This window comes from Strigops habroptila, chromosome 7 (genome assembly GCF_004027225.2).
Source record: "Strigops habroptila isolate Jane chromosome 7, bStrHab1.2.pri, whole genome shotgun sequence".
Taxonomy (NCBI): domain Eukaryota; kingdom Metazoa; phylum Chordata; class Aves; order Psittaciformes; family Psittacidae; genus Strigops; species Strigops habroptila.
In genome coordinates, this window is record NC_044283.2 from 2,489,142 (window position 1) to 2,511,146 (window position 22,005).

Here is a 22,005-nt window from a genome sequence, read left to right on the forward strand (position 1 = left end):
TGCCCTGCTTTGCCTTGAACCAATAGATGCTTCTTAAGGCATAGTATTTTTATATTCCACTGTGCAGGGAAGGTGCTGTTGTTGCAGTACTGCTGTACAGCAGAAGAGAACTAATAGATTAGATCTTAGGAAGAGGCTCTTCCTGTGAGGGTGCTGAGGCGCTGGCCCAGGGTGCCCAGAGAAGCTGTGGCTGCCCCATCCCTGGCAGTGTTCAAGGCCAGGTTGGACACAGGGCCTTGGAGCAACCTGCTCTAGTGGAAGGTGTCTCTGCCCGTGGCAGGGGGTTGGAACTGGGTGAGCTTTAAGCTCCCTTCCAACACAAACCATTCTTCGATGCTATGATTCTATGAATACCTGACATTTAAGTGCTTAGATAAGCTGATGATCTTTAGAGGGAAGCCTTTAGCTTTATTGTTTTTGCAACAATACAATGCAGTCTTGAGGATAAATAATGATGTGGAAGGCAATTAAGCAGCAACCTTCACTGAGCAGAATTTGCTTTTGCTCTCATTGAACAGATTTTACGGAAAGGTTAGTGCAGAATAACATATTTAGGTATTTTGCAGTACAGTGCTGTGGGCACATAATTCACTCAGTAAATGACTAGTAATTGTGAATTATTGGTTGGTTTGCTATTTTTGGCTTGTGAAAACTGGCTGTGTGTGCCCTGGTAGAGCAGTTGCCCTTTTTTGGGGAGATTTGTGAAGTTAAAGTTTTGGTAACTCTTGGGATGGAGAGGTGTAAGTAGGTGGTGTAAGGACTATGATGTAACACTTCAACAGGGGAGATATTTTCTTAGGTGTCAAGTGAGAATGAACTTGATCTCGTTGCCTTCCATGTACAGCGTGAGACAGTTTGCTGTGCTCTAATTTGGGCTTGCTGAGGTTGCAGCTATGTAGTCTGGCAAGGATAGGTGCAAAAGGTGCTGCCAGACAGGCACTCATGTTCTCTCCCTGTCACTTGTGTCTGAGTGTGACAAGGTATGCATTCATGGCTAAAATGCATCAGAAAAGTTCAGGCTGTTGAGCCTTTTCCTTTGTATATTGATACATCTGCTCTCTTAGGGATTTTTGTAGGATGAACTGAACTCAGTTAATCAGTCTGAAACTCTCTTTTGTGATTAATCATTTGTGGAAAATATACAAGTAGTATAGTAAGTTCCTGGTAGAATCCTCTGGCTTCCATATTGAAGGAAGCTGGTTTAGTTTGGATTAATTAATATGGTTTTGGCTTGCTTTTCTGTTACAAAAGAATGAATTTCTCTGATTTGGCCCTGGCCCAGGGTGCCCAGAGAAGCTGTGGCTGCCCCATCCCTGGCAGTGTTCAAGGCCAGGTTGGACACAGGGGCTTGGAGCAACCTGCTCTAGTGGAAGGTGTCCCTGCCCGTGGCAGGGGGTTGGAGCTGAATGAGCTTTGAGGTCCCTTCCAAACCAAACCATCCTCCATCCTGTGATTCTCTGATTTCATATCAAGCTCGTTTTCATTAAAATGAAGCCTAAATACTGAACAGTTTTGAAGACCTTATTTGAAGTTGCCATTTCAGAGGAAAAATATCTAAGTTTCTTTGTTATTTCTTCCGAGCATCCTTTGATGGATGAGCTAGATGCGCAGTCATGTTCAGCTGCATGTTTTAATTACTTCACTGCCTGGCTTTGCTTTTGTTCTAAATGTAACTGCGAGTAATGCCAGTTCTTTTCCTCTTGTACAAGAGGAAACGGCCTCAAGCTGCAGCAGGGGAGGTTTAGGCTGGATATTAGGAATAGTTTCTTCCCCCAAGGGTGCTCAGGCATTGGAACAGGCTGCCCAGGACAGTGCTGGAGTCACTGTCCCTGCAAGTGTTCACACACCGTGTAGACGAGGCCCTCAGTGCTATGAGTTAGTGGTGGCCTTGGCAGTGCTGGGGCAACAGTTGGACTTAATGATCTTAAATGTCTTACCAACCCACTTGATTCTATGATGCTGAAATATCAATATGTAGCTAATCTGATTTCTTTTTTTCTTTCAAATTCTAGGCAAAGTGTACTTCTTTTCCGATGGCATTCTCTTTTCTGATCCTCACCATGGCAGCATTTCCATTTCAAAGAACCATATGAGTTCCATTTCCTTCTATGATGGGGTGAGTATTGCATTTGTTCTTACTGTCATAAACTTTTTATCCATTTTTAACAATACTTCTGTAGGGTATTAATATAAAGGTTCAATTTCAGTTGCAGTTCTACAAGTGTGTGCGTTAAACTGTAATAACTGATGCAAACCTCCACACTTTTGGTATTGATTAGCGTAACCACTTAGTGATGAACTAAACTGTAAGGAGGAGGGAGTTTTGTATTAGACTGAGCTATCAATGTAGTCTTAATGGTGTGGAAAATTGCTTTTTGTCAAAAGAAAATTGCAGAACATTCATAAAATATTGAGATTCTTAGGTGATGGATAGAGAAAAGTTCAAGCATCGTGGAGTCATGTGGGGTATTGGAGGGTGAAATGCTGCCTTGTATTCAAAATATATTTAACCTTCAGACAAAAGCTCTTGGCAGTGTGTTACTTATCTCTGGAGAGGTCACGAGCAGTGTCTGTCTACTGTCCTAGAGCCTTGTGTAACTGACAGGGTGAAGGGACTGGCTGGTTCATGTTCAAAAGTGAGAAGAAAAGGCCTGTTTTAGGTAATTACAGATATTCTGAGCTAGGCACAGACTTTTGCCATTCCTGTGGTCAACTTTGATCACTTGCCCAACTTGCCAAGCTAATATTTTGTTGTTCTGGCTTGGTGGGAATTGAGAATTAGGTTAGTAATGGCAACTTAGCTTATTTTTCCCCATTTCAAGGCAGATACACTGGGTTAACTGTCACTTTTTGAGAATGGAAAAGAGATTATTTTAGTTGCTTATTGTTTCCTAAGCACTGACAAAAAGCCCGAAAAATCTCAGTTTCCTTTGGTTTCTATTTTCTTCAGGTACAGTATTACACGTTTGTTCAGTGACCTCCAGAAAGCATTGTGTTGCTATAATTTCATCATCTAATGGAGGAAACCAGTAAAATACAATCCAAGTGTGTGATTCCATTGATATGAAAACACAACAGTGAAGAGAATCTTACCTTAGCTGCCTTTTCTTGTATATGATATTGATTGCCCCTTGGTAGTTTAAGAAGCTATTTTAACACTGACCTTCCTTCTATTGTTTGAGTCAAGACACTCACTTTCATGAAACTAGCTATTTATGGGGCCTGGCTATCCCTCTTGAACTGGTGCCAGATTTTTGTGTAAAGCTAAACCTTGACAGAGAGCATTTGATTGTTCAACTGACTTGGCATAATACAAGGGTGGAGAGCTGAAAATATTCAGAAGTGACAGGAGAAGAAGGGTAATTGTTAGACTGCTTTTTCCTAAAGTTATCGGAACAATGTTGATGGAAAAGATAGGATCATTTAATACTAGGATTAAAGTAAAGGGTACAAAGACTTTAAGGGGTTCAAAGGGCAATTTCTTAGCAGCTCTATCACCATGCCTGCTAGATACTTCTTTGCACCTCTGCTTCCAACACGTGCTGCAGGCATCTCTATTCTGAGGAGGTGGGCACCTACCTTCTGCTTGAGGTTCTGAAGTCCTTGAAGCTCATATACCTTGAGTGCATGGAGGACAGGGTAGATTCCTCACCAAACTGGTGAAGGAATCTACCCTGAAGGTCTAAAGTACCGTGAAGGTCTAAAGTTGAAGCCATCCCAATCTTAGCAGAGTCAAACATAAATCTCCCATCTCATAGGGCAGCACTATTCTAGAATAGCACCAGCCATCCTGGGAGTGAAAGAAAACCCAACAGGCTCCACTGCCACCCAGTCTCCAAACTCCCAGGTTTATTTGTCTGTCTTCTGTAGTTATTCATAGAATCATAGCATCGAAGAATGGTTTGTGTTGGAAGGGAGCTTGAAGCTCATCCAGCTCCAACCCCCTGCCACGGGCAGGGACACCTTCCACTAGAGCAGGTTGCTCCAAGCCCCTGTGTCCAACCTGGCCTTGAACACTGCCAGGGATGGGGCAGCCACAGCTTCTCTGGGCACCCTGTGCCAGCGCCTCAGCGCCCTCACAGGGAAGAGCTTCTGCCTAAGATCTCATTTAAATCCAAATTCAGTGTTTCAATAAACTGTATCAAGGCATCTCTACTGTATAGGGCTTACATAGGGCTATGGTTTGAAGGTCTTATTCAAGACCAAGTATGTCAGCTTGTAAATAACTGATTCCAGCCCTCATTTTGGCCATTTATTAAGTGAAGAAATATTACTGAGGAATATTTAGATTTCACAACAACATTTAACATCTCGTAAAACACTGAACTGGGTTCTTTTAACCTACTGTCCATGAGGATTATTGCTGCTGCTTTTCAGCTTTTTCCAATTTGTGGAACCCTAAACATTTTCCAGGAGGAGGAGCACGCTGTTGGGCACTTCACATGCAGATTGCAGCATGTATGAGTTAGCCTTTTAGTCACTTCTTATGAAATCTGTAAGCTGTCCTGCAGGATCCAGGATCTGAGGACCATATACCAAAAACCATTTTCTCTTAAGATAAATTGTTCTCTCTTTGAAGAACATTTTTGCATGTTCTTCTGTAGCCTCAATGACTTTGAGGGGATTACTTTTATAATTAATCCCTCAGATAGCAAAGGGTTGAGATTCTCTTTGCAAATGTCCCCAAATTGATACCAGTTCTTATGTAAGTGTTCCCCAACTTGGGCTTTTTCTTCTCTAAAGTTAGTAAGTTGAGTTCTTTGCTCACTTCCTCTGTTTAAAGGGAGATGGGTGCTGCTCAGTTCTACGTTGAACTCTGTTTTCCAGCGATGTTTCACTCTGCTCAATTGAACTGTTTTTCTAATACTTTGGTGTGAAAAGAGCTACAGGTCAAAGCTTGAGCATGAAACACTTCAGCATCCTCAGAGTTGCATATAAATGCCCATATTGAAATCCAGAAAACCAAGGGTCAGTGTTGTTTTATGAGGCCAAAAATAGGACAACCTGAGTTCAGTGTTTCTAAGGGAGACTGATCTTGAGAGCTTCAGCTTCCTGTTGTTGAAGACATGATTCAGGTGAAGAAGCAATAGATTTAGTAGAACTTATGCTCATTAAAGAATGAGAGAAACGGGACACTTCCAACATGCAGGTGACCTACACTTCAAATTACAGACCTGATGGTTGTATCTCATTGCAGTATGGTTCTTTCAGGTCAGAAACTCAAGACCATTGTATAAAACCCAGTTTGCAATAGCATCATAACATCCTTCTAATGTTTTTAGCTGATATTTAATTCATTCTTCCAGGGTATCCATGTCAGAGGAGATGTGTAGGTGTAGATGAAGGTGGCTTTGTTGTGAAGCATTAGCAGAGCAAAGGGCTAAAGGTCTAGTTTTTGGTGGAGGGAAAAGAGTAGATATTAAAATGCAAGCTTCTCTTTTTGAGGCAAGACAAAACTTAAGTGCTTAGGACAATCTCAAATGCTTTCTTTAAAGCTTATGGTACCTCTAGTAGCTGCAAAGTATAAAGTGAGGAGTACTGTCAGAGGCTGCAGTTGATCCTTCTGCTCCATACCTGTGCTAATGAATGTTCAGGTCTTTATGCATGCCTAGCTATGACTGTGGTAATTATGATCTCTGCTATTTCATGTATTAAGCCTTTTTTTCACTTTCAGTAACTGTTGTCCTGTTTCTTCCTTTTCTAGGATTCAAACAGTATTGTTGCTGCTCTCTTCATAGACTTCAAAAGTTCCTTGCTTGCTCATCTACCAATTGAATTCCATACCCGAGACAACTTTCTGATGATTGCACTTTTCCCCAAAAGAAAGATTTATAAAGCTTTTTATTCACAGGTACAGTAATAAAAGATTGGCTTGTGTGTGCGTGGGGGGGGGGACCACACAATTAGTCTTTGTGTTTCAGATGAAGGGTGAATTTGTTGATGTCTGTCTTATCCCCTGCTTTCTCAATCTAGTTTATTTCTTATGTTTAGTTGAGCCACTAAAGCTTGTCACCAGGTAAGTAAATACAGGAAGGGTTAAAAATCAGGGTGTTTCTTGCACCAGTTTTCCCAAGCAAAACCTTTTCCTATATTTCAGCTTTTCCTATGTCTCAGTGAAGAACAGCGTAGAGAGGAGAATAGGCTGTTAATACTGAGGGAGCATCAAATTAGGAAATACATTGAAAACCACCTCTTTGAAGCCGGATGGGATTCATGGAGGGTATTGAGAAAAATGCTGATGTGATCTTGAGGCTGCTTATCTCTTGTGTCAAATCAGGGTTAGGAGGAGGAGGTTGCAGGAGGAAGGACAGTTACAGATAACTTTTTCAATGATGGTAGATAACAATGGCAGGAACCATAGACTGCAGCTTTGAAGATAGAGACTGATTGTTAGTGGGAGGTTGGTGCAGTGCCTGGAACAGGTCACCCAGACAGCGAACCTCCACCTTGGAAGATTCTGAAGTCATGGTTGAGCTGATCTGAATTGCTATCAATAAACCTGCTTAGAGTGGGAAGTGGGTCTGGAGACCTCCACCCAGAAAGTCCTGATTCCCTGTGTGACCTACAGCATCTGTCTTGCTGACTTGAGCTTGTCATGGACTGTACTGCCCTGCCTTGTAGACCTTCCCAATCCTTCCAATACTTAAAGAGGGCTACAAGAAAGCTGGAGAGGGGCTTTGGACAAGGGCCTGTAGGGACAGGCCAAGGGGAATGGCTTTAACCTGCCAGAGGGGAGATTGAGATGAGCTCTGAGGCAGAAGCTCTTCCCTGTGAGGGTGCTGAGGCGCTGGCACAGGGTGCCCAGAGAAGCTGTGGCTGCCCCATCCCTGGCAGTGTTCAAGGCCAGGTTGGACACAGGGGCTTGGAGCAACCTGCTCTAGTGGAAGGTGTCCCTGCCCGTGGCAGGGGCTTGGAACTGGATGAGCTTTAAGGTCCCTTCCAACACAAACCATCCTGTGATTCTATGATTCTATGGAGCATTATTGCTCCTGATCTTAGGAACTTCCATGTGTGAGAAACTTGAACTTATGTATGCATTTCTAGTGATTGTGTTGCTCGTTAAATTTAATGCTCACCATGTGCTTTCATTTTGTCTTCTGAAGCCAGTGAGTGCTCTAAAAGCTTGTTTTCTAGTAGTTGCATTTTAAATGTAGGACTGGTGTATAACTGGCTACAGCAATTGTATGTAGTGGCAGAGGTTCTATTGTGGTTTTTTTATGGTTAGACACATTTGGATCGTGATCCTTAGGGAAGTTTTGTTAAAGTCTTCAAGTATTCCATATGGCGTTTTATTATTCTCTGTAGATTGGCTTTATGTATTGTAATGCAGAGGCTTTTAATAAACATAACTTTATAACAATAGCACTTTTGAGGAAATGAGCCTGGAGATTTTAGGACTTCACAAGGGGTTTGGTATATGTTCCTAACACTGGACAGGGAAAGACCACCTAGCTCAGTGAGTAGTCCCCACTGGTAGCATTAATGGTACCATAAAATTTCTACTCCTTTCATTTAGAGTGTTTAGATTCCTCCCACTGTTCCACTGTGTGAGTGGTTGGGAATGGTTGGTTGGTTTGTTTTTGAGTTTTCAGCTTATTTCATTAGGTCTAGTTTTATATCTTTGGATGTTCGGTATTTTCTTCTATTACTTTACCAATAGACATCCTTGAGGTAGTCAGAAATTTTGGGCCTATTCTTATTGGCTTATTTGGCCTGGTAAAACCAAATCCTTTTAATCTATGCTTATAAAAAGTTCTGGTTTCTTCTAATCGTTGTAATACTTTTGATCTGGTTTTTGGCTGTAGATACTGTGTGTAGTATCTGACATGAGGGTATGTGTGTCTTTAACAGAGGCAGTAATAGTTCCCTCTGAAAATGTTCAGAGATACCCTGGCTTTGCCTTTTGCTTTCCACTGCCACCTTGAATTAATAGAAGTGCTCATTTTTTTGACAAACTCCTTCAGGTCCTTTCTCTTTTGCTGCTCACTGGTACTCCAGCTGATTCTAGAAATGTTTGAGTGCTCGTGCTTGCTTTCATACTTACCTCCCTCCTAATCTTCTTCCTCTTTCTTTCACTGTTAGATCTATTTTTCTGTGGAGCATCTCCATACTGTGTTGACTTGTCTCCCAGCTTAGTTCTCCAAAATGCTGTCAGTTCACTTCAGTCTATGCCAGATTCATTGCAAATGGTGTCATTGGGCATTCCTTAAGCGACTCTGCTGGTGAATATCCCCAGCCTCCTGCTGCTTTTTGTCAGTGTTATTTAGTCAGTGCTATGTATTTCAAGGCCAGGTTGGACGAGGCTTTCAGCAACCTGATCTAGTGGAGGGTGTCCCTGCCCGTGGCAGCGGGTTGAAACTGAGTGAGCTTTAAGGTCCCTTCCAACACAAACCAGTCTGTGGTTCTATGATATATTGATTTCTGTAGTTTATTCACCTTCTCTAATGCCACACATCTTTCCAATGTTCATTAAGTTATACAAAAAGGAACAATTCATTTCCATTGTGCTCTGTCTCAGCCTGACCTGTGTTTTCACTTCTAAAGAATACAACTTTCTGTTGACCAGTCCTTACCATCCCTTGTAGGCATTTTCCTTCACCTCTTCTACGTGTTTTGAAGTGGTTCTTTGGTTGGTTGCGTGCATCCTTCTATGCAAGCAATAATGTCTTTGTTAATATCAAAAGTTGATCTTCTTTTGATGGGGTTTTATCTCAGTACCCTTGTGTTTAGGATGCTGATTTGTTAATGGAAAGCAGTCTTTCCCCCCTAGTTGTTTTGTCTTGCAGCAAATTATTGTGAAGAATGACAATGGCTGTTGCCTTTACTTATTAAAAGAAGGGAAATACCGAACACTTAAATGACTGCGTGATTCATCTGAATCTGATTTCTAGGTTCAGAATGCCATTCATATTAATGTGACTTGGCTGGAGGAATAGGATGTGAGCCAAATCACTGTTCCCTAGCGAAACGAAGGGCTCCCTTTTCTTTTGCAAGGGAATAGAGTTTGTTCTGAAATTTCTAGAAATGATTGCTGCAAACTTACCTCATGAAATACTTTTTAAAAGAAGACTTAGATTAGTTTGGTTCCTGCTGTGTACAGCAGTTGGATGAGTTGGGCTTGCTCAGCCTGGAGAAGAGAAGGCTCCTGAAGCGGACACCTTAGAGCAGCTCCAGTGCCTAAAGGGGCTCCAGAAAACCTGGAGAGGGGCTTTGGACAAGGGCCTGTAGGGACAGGCCAAGGGGAATGGCTTTAACCTGCCAGAGGGGAGATTGAGATGAGTTCTTAGGCAGAAGCTCTTCCCTGTGAGGGTGCTGAGGCGCTGGCACAGGGTGCCCAGAGAAGCTGTGGCTGCCCCATCCCTGGCAGTGTTCAAGGCCAGGTTGGACACAGGGGCTTGGAGCAACCTGCTCTAGTGGAAGGTGTTCCTGCCCATGGCAGGGGTTTGGAGCTGGGTGAGCTTTAAGGTCCCTTCCAACCCAAACCAGTCTGGGATTCTGTGATTGCTTTTCAAGGAACTTTTTTGGTCCCAGGGTAACTAGACCATTTCAATAAAGTTACTTCTTAAAGCAGTTCCATTCTAGCCAAAGAGAACTTTACAGAATGTCATCTGTGGAGACTTGTCCAGATTTTGAATTGTTGCAGCAAAACCAGTATTGCAACATATTTAATGGCTAGTTAAAATGCATGTATTTATTTAGGGGAACAAAACCAATTCCTAAACAAATTCAACCCAGATTTTGCAGAATAATGGCACTTATGCATAGGTCTGGTTTGTTCCAGGTTTTCTCTTCGTGGCAAAGCCAGACAAACTCAGGATTATCTTTAAGGGTTGTCCAGGAAGAATTCCTGTCTATGGAGCAAAAGAGAATGTAAGTTCATGCCACTTATTCCAGTGCACTTGTACATTAACATTGTGCTGCAGACAATAAACTGCTGTCACTCATTGAAGGTTTTGGTGATGCAGAAAGGAATTGTTGCAGTCTTAGTGCAACACCAGCTTGATTTTTTTGTACTAGTTTTATGTAGCCATCTGATTTAAAGAAGATAAATTTCTAGATTTCTCCTTTAACTAACCAGCTCATTACTTTGCTTCTTCCAGGCATTCCAATGTTCAAAAGCTATTTAATTCCTTGCCGTTTCCTTCTGGGGAAAGATGCAGGGAGCTGAAACTATCTGCTGCCCTTCCAGAACTGGAGAGGTGAGGAATGATTTTTGTTTTCAAGGCATCAGAAATAATACAGAATTATTTTGGTAGATGTATTGCTCATCTAAAAATTGCTTATTAAATAACTGTCTTTAGATACTTTTATTCTAAGACGAATTATTTTGTCTCTAAGAAGCCTCTGGCCTTTTATAACAGTCTTATTGTTGAATACAGTTAAAAACAGTTGGGAAATCACTAAAATATGAATGAAATCTTTTGCTCTTGATTGTAAGAAAATGAAACTTTTTGCTTTTGAAAGGTTTGTGCAACATTTTACGGTCAGCAGCGTCAGTCACAAGCCAGTCATGAGAGCACATCTTCCTATTGTACTGCAACAGTCAGACATCGTTCCTGATAGCAAAGCAGAAAGTGATAAGGTAAGGAAGCAACCCAACACCACTTCCTAACCCTAGTAAGGAGTATGTAGCTAATATTGTTTGTCATCTGTTGCAGGTAAAGTAGTAAAGTATTGATGTGTGTTGTAGCCATGCTCTCTGCCTCCTTCTTCAGTACCACCAGTTCACACTGAACATTCTTCAAGTCTGTTTATTAGAACAAATTGCTCTGCTCTGTTTTCTTGATTACATTACTTAGTTTTTCATTGGAACAATCTTTTGGAAGTACTAATGATCCTTCAGCCTGATAAATCAGGGGCAGCAAATGAGGCACAGATCTTTAAGTGAACAGTTTTCTCTCGTGCCCAGAGAGTTAGCCCTCCAGCAGTAGCTTGTTTTTATGAATTGCTGAATAATTTAACTGAATTGTTCTCTGGAACATTAAAGTCCTTTAAATAGCATAGAGATAGCACATGATATTTAACATTTGCTGATATTATCTGTAGAACACTCGGTTCTCTATAGGAGCAATAACAATTGTCAAACTTAAGGAGTGCTTTAAATAGCGTTTTCAGAGAAAATACTTCCTTGTAACTCTGCAACATTTGAAATCTGCTGTAAGCAAGAAAATCAGAGCAGCAGGAATACAGTCCTTCTCTTCGAATATTGCAATATGGTGACAGACTTCCTGGGGTCTAGCACAGAGATCAACCATACTGACACTTAAACGAAGTATTCATTAATAAACCCTTATGAATGTTTTTAAATCTGATTTTAAGGTTGGTTTAACTGTTTGGGGTATGTTTAAAATTGCAAGACAGATCTTTCTATAATATTCATACGAAATTACATATAACATGCACTTAGTACCTCTGATTTTTGTGAGTTACTTCTCTATATCTATTATCACGAATACTCATTTTCTATATCCCTTCTGAAAGAGATTTTGAGGATAGGATACAAATACTCTGCAGATGGATATCTTCAGATATCCTGTATTTAGAAGTCAGGAAGAGGTAATTAGTCTTTTAGCAGCAGGCTGATACACAGTGTGATGGCTGGTTACCAGTGTGGCAGAATTTCTTAAGCCAGGTTCAGCACAGAGAGTTGTTTTAGCCTACTCAAAATGCAGCTTTGCTGAAACAGCTTTTGTGTAGTGGAAGATTGGTTCAATGTCACAAACCTAGAGTTGCTGTTTGTGATTGCCAAGACTGTTTCACATTCACCATCCCTTTTAAAACCATTTTGCTCAAATACTGTTCTCTGTATTTGAATGTACCCTTTTCATCATAGCAAACATTACCCATTTGCTGTCTCTTGCAGTGTTTTCTCTGACATTTGCAATAATACTTTCATTGCAGACTAGATTTTAGTGTCAAGTTTTTTTAGAATACTGATTTCTATATTTGTTAATTATCCTTTCACTGTATTTCAGGTATGAAAACCAAGATAAAACATCTTTCTAAAGTGATGCATACCTGAGTACTTGCATAAACACAATTACAGTTCTACACTATCTTGCTGTTTCCGTGTTTAGACTTAAGATTTTATGAATATAGAAGCCTTATGTGTGTGTAATCATTGTAGCTTGCTTCTAATTTTCAAGTTACCCCCCTTCTTACCTGTTCCCTGTCTTTTAGGTGGTTATCACCATTATAACGGGTCTTCCAGGATGTCGTTCCAGTGATCTGTGTGCTTTTCTTGTGACTTTTAACAAGGAGCATGGCAGGTTTGTACAGTTCTGGTTTTACAGAGCAACATTACTCAACATGAAGGACATTAAGCTATTAATGCTTCTTCGCTTTGTTGATGTCTTTATTTTATATCCCAGTTTCTAATTTGTAAATGTTTTGTAAGAATAAATTCAGTAAATATTATGAGGCATCTTAACTTAGTTCTGCATGGCACACTGTAGGGTAAGGTTTATTCAGTTCTGTTACTTATGCCAGGTAGATTTACCCTTAGGTTTTAGATATTTAGGCAAGAAAAATAGCACAGGAGATTGGATATTCCATATTAAGGACACCACAGGTATTGCTGTAGATCTATGATATATGTCTGGAACTATCACTGATCCTACAAACAAAATCCCAGAGTGGTTTGTGTTGGAAAGGACCTTAAAGCTCCTCCAGTTCCAACCCCCTGCCACAGGCAGGGACACCTTCCGCTAGAGCAGGTTGCTCCAAGCCCCTGTGTCCAACCTGGCCTTGAACACTGCCAGGGATGGGGCATTCAAGTTAAGAATAATCTTAGAAGGGCTGAATGAATCCTGCCTCAAGCAAGTGTGGAAGTCCTCACAATTTGAAGGAAACAAGTGAAGATCTTCCATTTATTAACTAGTGGCAGTGAGTCTAAAATGCCTTTTTCTTGGAGAAAAGGCTGTACTACCAGTCCTTACTGCAGCATTGTTCTTAATCTGACCTCGTTTCTATTCTACAATAGCAGGAGATATAATCAGGACATGTGTTGTATGGCAATAAGATAAATCTACTGTAGGAATTTGCAGTTCTATGTGTTAATATAGCTTCTGGAAAATAAGAAAATCAATATATTCTTATCCTTTTAAATCTTACAGCCAAACACTGTAGTGTTTAATCTTTGTGATATTCTGGAGTAGAGGTTTTTTATGTTACTTTTAACTCAGTGTCTTGATACAAGCAAGTTTATTCAGGACTATTTTGTCGTTCTGTTTTTAGGGCAAACATAAGGTGACTTTTGAAGGTTCTGTAATAATACATCTCATCATGTTTTCCTCCAAATGTCAGGGTTACCTTTTATTTATGCAGTGAAATATTTTCGTGCCCAAAGCCTTTGAATTGGATTCCTATAGTTTTTGTTTACTGCATCACTAACAAAGATCAGAATTACTCATATGATGAGCTGCTTGAAGAAGCTGTTTTATGAAAAACCAACAACAGAAACCCCACCAAATCTCTTGGTAGGAATGTAAAGAATGTGCTTATGCTGGAAATGATAGAAAGCCAAGTAAATTCCTCTTTGCATGTAGAATGAGAGATGTGGAATCTTCGGGCTTTCCAATGTATTTTTCACCTGTTGAATTTGAACTAAAACAGTGATATTATGTCACAGAACATAGACTTCTTCCCTTGTTTTCTGTTCTTTAGGTGGATAGTTTATAGGCAAACTATGGATAGTCCTGAATGCTTCAGTGCAACCCACTTCCAGCGTTACCTCTCCAGTGTCCTGGAGGCTCAGCAGAACCGCAACGTCCGTCAGTCCGCTTATGCTAAGAAGAAAAAACGTCTCTTAGTGGTCTTGCAAGGGTAAATGTTTGAAACTCTTTGAACTGTTGCATAGAATAAGGGATTTTCTCTTCCCTTCCTATTTCCAAGGCACTTCTAAACTTTCACATCACTGCGAGGCAGGCAAATTTCTGTGCTATAGCGTAGCGCTCAGTGACTTGTTTTACACATGTACTAGACTCAGCTTTTCTACATCTTAATTTTATTCCTTGTTACTCCACTGGGAAAAAGGTGTCCCTAGTATTCCTTTGGAAGGAAGAACTGAATTTAGTGGTTCTTCCCTATCTGGGAGACTGACTGTGATTTTTGGCTTCTCAAAAGAAGTTGTCTTGCCCTTTCCAGCTGCATCTTAAGACTGTTGTTAAATGGCACTTTATATATCGGTGCAGCCATGTGTGGTTTGCTCTTGGGTTTGGGTTTTTCCACCACCCCGCAGAGGTCCTAAGTAGAGAGGAATTTGTCCTTCAAAGGATAGTGAAATTTCTTTATGCTGGTTGTCTGTCTTCAAAAACTGCTGGAGTACTGGTTGCCTGTCTTCAAAGCCATAGATTTAGATGAAGGCAGTAGAATTACAGGCTGGTTTGGGTTGGAGGGACCTTAATGTTCATCCCCCAACCCCCTGCCATGGGCACGGACACCTTCCACTAGAGCAGGTTGCTCCAAGCCCCTGTGTCCAACCTGGCCTTGAACACTGCCAGGGATGGGGCAGCCACAGCTTCTCTGGGCACCCTGTGCCAGCGCCTCAGCACCCTCACAGGGAAGAGCTTCTGCCTAAGAGCTCATCTCAATCTCCCCTCTGGCAGGTTAAAGCCATTCTCCTTGTCCTGTCCCTACAGGCTCTTGTCCAAAGCCCCTCTCCAGGTTCCCTGGAGCCCCTTTAGGCACTGGAGCTGCTCTAAGGTGTCCCCTTCAGGAGCCTTCTCTTCTCCAGGCTGCCCCAGCCCAGCTCTTTCAGCCTGACTCCAGAGCAGAGCTGCTCCAGCCCTCGCAGCAGCTCCATGGCCTTCTCTGGCCTCGCTCCAACAGCTCCAAGTCCCTCTTGTTTTATTTCTTACTAGATGTTGAAAGGTGTCATTCTGTTTCTCTGAAGCCATATTTCATTTTGTATTCTTACAGGTATACGGATGTTATTGATGTTGTGCAGGCTCTGCAAACTCATCCTGACCCAGATGTGAAGTCTTCTTTCACCATTGGAGCAATTAATACTTGTGTGGAGCCACTGAGTTGCTACATGGAACATAGGTATACTTTAAAATATATTTAGTAGATTGAAAATAGATATGTAAGTTTATGAGATGACTTCTATAATAATTAGATACATGATGGTTAAATGTCATTGAACTGTCTTCAATCTCTAGGTAATCCATCTTGGATTAACTTTGAAGTGCTGTTTGGTTTATAAGGATGACACTTGGTTTCCACCAGGTGTATAATGATATATATTAATAAAAGTTTAGCTTGTGGAAGAATAAGCACAGATTGTCATTAGCATGCTGCTTAAATATGTCTATTATGGATAAAGACTTCAAAATCTACAGACAGTCAACTGTCCTCTTGTGTGCTTTTGAAAATCATTCTTTTTACAATCTTTATTTAAATGTGATTAAAAATTGAGATGTGATCTCAGTTTGGGTTATTGATCGTATCACTGCTTTTGGATATTAAATGAAGGCTTTACAGATTTAAAACATGGAAGCAGTCCCATGCTTAGTGGAAGAGAATGACAAAGCACGGAAGCGAAAGCATTGCAAGTATTAAAATCTGATATCCTGGGTTACTGCAAAAGGCAGAGGGTGGGGAGGAAAAAGTAGCAAAGCCAAGACACTGACATTTTAAATAGAATGGTTTGGTTGCTGTTTCATAGTGTATGTTCAGCAAACATGGAACTAATTTCATAGATCTGTCTCTAAAATAATCATACTTAAGTTTTGCAATTATGCCTTTCAAATGATTTGATAAAAGTAAGTTAAAGCCGTTACAGTTTTGGGAGTTCATAGCATCAGTTCTATTTGTGATAAAACTGTGCATCACAGCTTAGAGGTGAACTTGCCAATAACTTTATAGAAGTCTGTTCCTCAAACTTCCTAGCTGTTTTAAGAACACTAACCAATTTGCTTCTTGTGCTTTGCACTAGTCAATAGACATTATTTTACTGCTACTTTTTGTCTCCATGACAAAGCTTGTAAATAAATAATAAAACCTACATAAAATATTGGTGAATTGCTGCTGGAGTGGTGCTTAAACTTGTTCATTCCATAATTATAGGAAAGACAAGTTCTATTTTTAGGTTCTGAAGTTTTTTTGAGCTTACTAATATGTTACTGTTCATGGTACTGAGTAGTATTTACAGCAGCAGTAGCCTGCAGTCCCTTGACTAACATTGTTTGTCTCCTGAAGTGCAGTAGCAATTGAAGGAAGAGGCTTAGCCTGTGCTGTGGGCTATTTGTGTCTCACTTTGAAGTTTCTCCTGATAAGAACTTACCAAGTAGCCACATACTGCCAATGACAAACCTTTCAGCTGGGAAGCTTTGGCGAGTTCGCTGTGAGAATTGAGGAGAGTGATTTTAATGTTTGATTTGAGACTTGCAGTCAAGAAAATCAATACCCTTTCCTGTCTCAAAGTTCATTACTGTAGAGCTCTAGCTCTTTCATGAACCTGGGATGAAGCTCTTCCCTGTGTTGAATAGCACACCAGGGCAAGCAAGAAGTACTTGAAGGGGGACTCTGGAGCTTTTGTGTGCATGGTAAAGCTCATAAAAATAGTTGTCACTCGTCCAACACGGTGCCAGCAATGGGTATGATGTGTACAGAAAGCATTGTGCGCATTGTGCACATAGAGCCCTTCCATGAAGAGTTCCCAGCATGTCTGGAAGGCACAGTTCTTAAGGATAGCTTAAAATTCCTATTGTTTTAATAGGAATTAAAGTAATGTTGAAGCCTTGCTGACTTCCTACAATGCAGAATAGATTGTGTGGTGGGAATTAGCTCTCAAATGCATGAAAGAATTAAAACCATCTACAAAACTAAGTTTTGCAGGAGGACTGGAAGACATAAACTGTGGGGATGTTCCAGTTACATGGAGTGCGGAAAGGGAATATGAAAATGGTTTGGATATGCAGTTTTTAGCCGTCAGTGTCCAAGCGAATGTAAATGCTTTAGTTAATAATATCCATGCTTGATATACAAACTTCTGCTTTCTTTAGGCTCCTTTTTCCCAAGTTCTTGGACCAGTGTTCACAAGGTACGTGTCACTTCTCTTGACTTTGAGCTATACAGAATAAGTAGCTGAGCCATATGGCCAAATAAATACACTGTAAACACATATAGGCAAAGGATCATAATAAGCTCTTGGAGGTAAGAACCATCTGTGCAGAACAGACAATCTCTGCCTACACTATTAAACATCAAAACCACTTGGAGAAGATGTAGAAGTCTGGAGCATGATGCGTTCTGGTTGTCCTCATCTGGAGGATGGGTTTCCTAAGACCATGAGTTAAACTGCTTATCTTGAACTGTTGTAACTCATGGCATGTTGTTAATTCAGGAGGAAAATGGATTGGGTTTGAGTTCTAGCATCTTTTGGGGCAGTGTGAGGAAGTGAAGCTCTCCTTTCACTTCTGCTATTTTAGAAAGGTAAAAATCAGCTGGTTACCTTGTTCCCCATATCCTCCTCTTAGTGCAGTGTAGAGGATCCTCAGAAGGTTCATTTGACATTGCAGCAGACAGAAAAGCTCAGCTGCAGAAGAACTATTTCTTACCTGTATGTTTAGTTTGATATCCTGACTCTGAAATGAATCATTGGCTGCACCATCCTCCTTGTCAGGCTTGGAACTTCGAGCTGGGGTTAGTCTAAGTTGGGATATCATACTTCCTTTTCTATCATCAAATAAGTTCTTGAAGTTGCCAGAGCAGAAGCAAATTCGACTTTAAATAGCACCTTTACAGTTGTTTTTAACAGTTGTATGGCTGATTCACAACATTAAAACCAGTGCATGTGGTGTGTGAGAACAGATCTCCCCAGTCAGATAGTCTTTATTTTAGGCAGACTATAAGCTTGGCCTGAAACTGGATACTAATGACAGTTGAGTTGGTTTTAAGTCACTATTAGACCACAGTTACTGCAGCATGACTTGCTGATTTTACATTCACATCTTCCCAAGTGAATTGCAGGGCTGCAATTGTTGTGTTTGTATTGAAATGCAGTTGTCAGAGTTGGGTGCTGCACTCTTCTGGTGGCTGTTTGGACTCTGTAGTGCTGTTTTGCTGCCAGAATTATGCCACCTTTTATTATGTGAAGGGAGCCCAAAAAAAACAAAGTTCAAAAGAATGAAGTTGTGAAAAAGCTGGAGAGTATGTAGGTGTTATTGTATAGATCATAGATTCATAGAATGGTTTGGGTTGTAAAGGACATTAAGATCATCCAATTCCAAGCCCCTGCCACGGGCAGGGACACCTTCCACTAGAGCAGGTTGCTCCAAGCCCCTGTGTCCAACCTGGCCTTGAACACTGCCAGGGATGGGGCAGCCACAGCTTCTCTGGGCACCCTATGCCAGTGCCTCAGCACCCTCACAGGGAAGAGCATCTGCCTTATATCTAACCTGACCTTCCCCTGTTTCAGTTTGAACCCATCACCCCTTGTCCTATCGCTATAGGCCCTGATGAAGAGTCCCTCTCCAGCATCCTTGTAGCCCCCATCAGATTACTGGAAGGCTGCTATGATCAGTATTTTATTCTTATTTGGAGAAAAATCTTGGTGCTACAAATTGGGGAACTGCCCAGTAAATAACTTTTATATCCATGAGTGAAGAGGAAGAGAGCAGGACAAGGTTAAGAGTGAAGAATTATCAATAACTACTGAGAAGTTCAGAATGCACAAATGCCCTTTTGGTTTGTGCCAGAAAAAAACAAATGAATACTCAAATCTATCTTCTTTTCAAGTCCATTTGTACAGACCTGAGTGGTTGAGCATTTGTCATTGTTCAAGGAGGAACTAGAAGCAGCTTAGGACAAGCACAGCTAATTCTCCTATGGTCCGAACACTGAAAGAAGGGAAAAATACTGGCAGTTAGAAGAATGTTCTGGCAGCGAATGGTTTCTGCGTGTTGCAAGGTTTTGTCATCTAGTTTTCAGATACAGTATGTGACATTAGATGGCCTAGAGGTCTATTTGTGTAAAGTGAATTGTTTCACATGAATAAGGGCAATTTTTGTGTGAGAAGTTCTAGGAGGAGAAGTATGCTTTGAACTGGGATGGGGTATGCTCTTAAACCTTCCAGGCAAATGCAGAATTGTATCACAAGTGAGGTAGATAGTTTACTTCTACATAATTGAGAATTCATTTCTGATGCAACTATAGCATTATTTCATAGAGTCCTGGAATCCCTGGTTGGAAGGGACCTCAAGGATCATCTGGTCCAACCTCTCTAGGCAAAGCATGAACTAGACTAGATGGCCCAGCACCCTGTCCAGCCCAATAACAGTGTCCAGTACTGGGGAGTCACCACTTCCCTGGGGAGATTATTCCAATGGTTGATTGTTCTCAGTATGAAACATTTTCCTCTTGTGCCCAGTCAGAATCTCCGCAGGAATAACGTGTGCCCATCACCCCTTGTCTTCTCCATAGGACTCCTTGTCAAAAGGGAGTCTTCATCTTCTTTGTAGCCACCCTTTAAATACTGGCACATGGTGACAAGGTCTCCCTGAGCCCTCTCTTCCCCAGCCTGGACAGTCCCAGCTCTCTCAGCCTTTCCTCAAACGTTTTCCCAGCCCTTGGATCATCTTTGTGGCTCTTCTCTGGACTCTCTCCAGCCCATCTGCATCTTTTCTCTATAGTGGGGACCAAAACTGAACACAATATTCCAAGGGTGGCCTGAGAGGTGCTGAGTCGTGTGGGATGTTTAATGAGACATTCACTTTGAGAGATATTTGTCCTACCTTTTTTGTGTGTCATGCACCCCAATATTGCTGTTTGTGTTACTGTAGCATCAGTGGGCTAAGACAGTGTCGGATGATGCTCAGGGAGAACTGATAATGCCTTGAGCAGTTTTGCTTTGTCTTTCCTTTGCATACTTGTTTAAACCTTCCATAAAAACATTGCTGCCATCTGTGTGCTGTGGTTTCCTTTTGTCTCACTCCTTCCAAATATCCTTTTTTTTCCTCTTTTTTTCTTGCACAGAAGCTGTAAGATAACAGCTCACTAATTACATTGGCATCTCTTGTGTTGTATATGAAGTTGTTTTACACATTAAGATATCGCTGTTGTTAAATATACCCATTGTACGTTTAGGAGCAAAGAGTATCTGTTATTCCTGTAAATCACACTTACTTTTAATCTATCCCTCCCATTTCTTTACTGCTTCGATTGAACACGCATTCCCCAAAGACTGTTTTCTTTACATGAGTATATAAATAAGGAATTAAACAAAACTGGGTGGTCTTCAAAATGCCATGGAAGCAGAGATGACAGTGATAATTTGAATAGAAGGGGTCAAAATTACTTGTTTCTAAAGCTCTGTAGACACTTTCCAGTTCTCAGAAAGCTATTTTAATTCTGGATTACACTACCTATCGCTCAATTCAGTATCACGGACTGTTGCCTGCTACCAACAGTCAACAGGCTTTAACCTGCCAGAGGGGAGACTGAGATGAGCTCTGAGGCAGAAGCTCTTCCCTGTGAGGGTGCTGAGGCGCTGGCACAGGGTGCCCAGAGAAGCTGTGTCTGCCCCATCCCTGGCAGTGTTCAAGGCCAGCTTGGACACAGGGGCTTGGAGCAACCTGCTCTAGTGGAAGGTGTCCCTGCCCGTGGCAGGGGGTTGGAACTGGATGATGCCATCTTCAATTTGCTAGCCAATTTTTGGTCGATACTGGCACCTACCAGATTTATGCATAGCTGTGCATGGAGCTGAAGCAGGTTCTGAGCATCTTCTGTTGCTTCCAAGCTTTGTGTGGGAGTGTATAAGCAAGAGTGACAGCTAGTGCCCGAAAGCCATTCCCTTAGACGAGCACAAATGAAGCAGAGATTGATGGAGAAAGAGCATGGGTGATGAGCATGAGACAAGATGCACAGGTTTCTGATTTCCTCAATATTTTCTGTCTTGAATCTTTAAGCTTTGCCAGCTTACTGCTTGCATAATTATCTAGTGTTTCTAACTGTAAATGCTTCATAGCATTTGTGTTACACAGTCCTTTTACTGTTCTGTGTCAACTTCAAATGCCTAAAGGGGCTATAAGAAGGCTGGAGAGGAGCTTTTGACAAGGGCCTGTAGGGACAGGACAAGAGGAATGGCTTTAACCTGCCAGAGGGAGATTGAGATGTGATGAGAAAGTATAACTATGTTTTTAATTAAACTTGACCTTTAAATGAATATCAAGTTTGGGGATATTAAGAACTGCACACATAGTACACCCACAATGTGGTGGTTGATTACTTTATTTGTACTTTCCATCTTAATTGCATGGTGTACATAATTATTTCAGGCACATGTGTGACTGAGATGTCTATGTGTGCTTGTTGCTGTTATCCTCCCACCCCACCTCTCTCAAGAGCCGCTGTGTATTAGAGAAAACATAGATATTTCCAAAATGGGATTGGAAACTTCTGAGGGAGATAAAAAAAGGAGTAATACTAATGAAGGAAACTTGCTATTATTAAAACTCTAGCTTGAAAGGGTCAGTGATGCAAGTGACAGTGACTGGGAGGATATGGTATAATTTAGGTACCCTAGAAACGTTTGGTAGAGAAATTTCTGTGTAGTGAAGCCTCCGCAAGGATTCATGTACTTCAGTGACTTCTGTAAAGACGGAGAATAACTGTAAGGAGCAGGTCATGGGGTGAGCTTCACATATTCTGCTCTGCATAGTGATTAGTTGAGCCTGGGGAAGAGAAGGCTCCTTAAAGGGAGACCTTAGAGCAGATGCAGTGCCTAAAGGGGCTCCAGGAAACCTGGAGAGGGGCTTTGGACAAGGGCCTGTAGGGACAGGCCAAGGGGAATGGCTTTAACCTGCCAGAGGGGAGATTGAGATGAGCTCTGAGGCAGAAGCTCTTCCCTGTGAGGGTGCTGAGGCGCTGGCACAGGGTGCCCAGAGAAGCTGTGGCTGCCCCATCCCTGGCAGTGTTCAAGGCCAGGTTGGACACAGGGGCTTGGAGCAACCTGCTCTATTGGAAGGTGTCCCTGCCCGTGGCAGGGGGTTGGAACTGGGTGAT

The 22,005-nt window shown here is 41.5% G+C and overlaps 1 protein-coding gene across 1 annotated transcript in view; it reads left to right on the top strand.

Moving 5' to 3' along the window:
- C7H20orf194 (chromosome 7 C20orf194 homolog) overlaps positions 1–22,005 on the top strand; it is a 78,801-nt gene that overhangs the window by 43,749 nt on the left and 13,047 nt on the right. Inside the window, exons 21-29 of the mRNA XM_030491485.1 lie at positions 2,013–2,116; positions 5,705–5,851; positions 9,782–9,870; positions 10,101–10,199; positions 10,465–10,582; positions 12,181–12,269; positions 13,666–13,824; positions 14,920–15,045; positions 17,007–17,044. Coding sequence (XP_030347345.1) covers positions 2,013–2,116; positions 5,705–5,851; positions 9,782–9,870; positions 10,101–10,199; positions 10,465–10,582; positions 12,181–12,269; positions 13,666–13,824; positions 14,920–15,045; positions 17,007–17,044 — 969 coding nt within the window. The remainder of the gene's footprint in view (positions 1–2,012; positions 2,117–5,704; positions 5,852–9,781; positions 9,871–10,100; positions 10,200–10,464; positions 10,583–12,180; positions 12,270–13,665; positions 13,825–14,919; positions 15,046–17,006; positions 17,045–22,005) is intronic.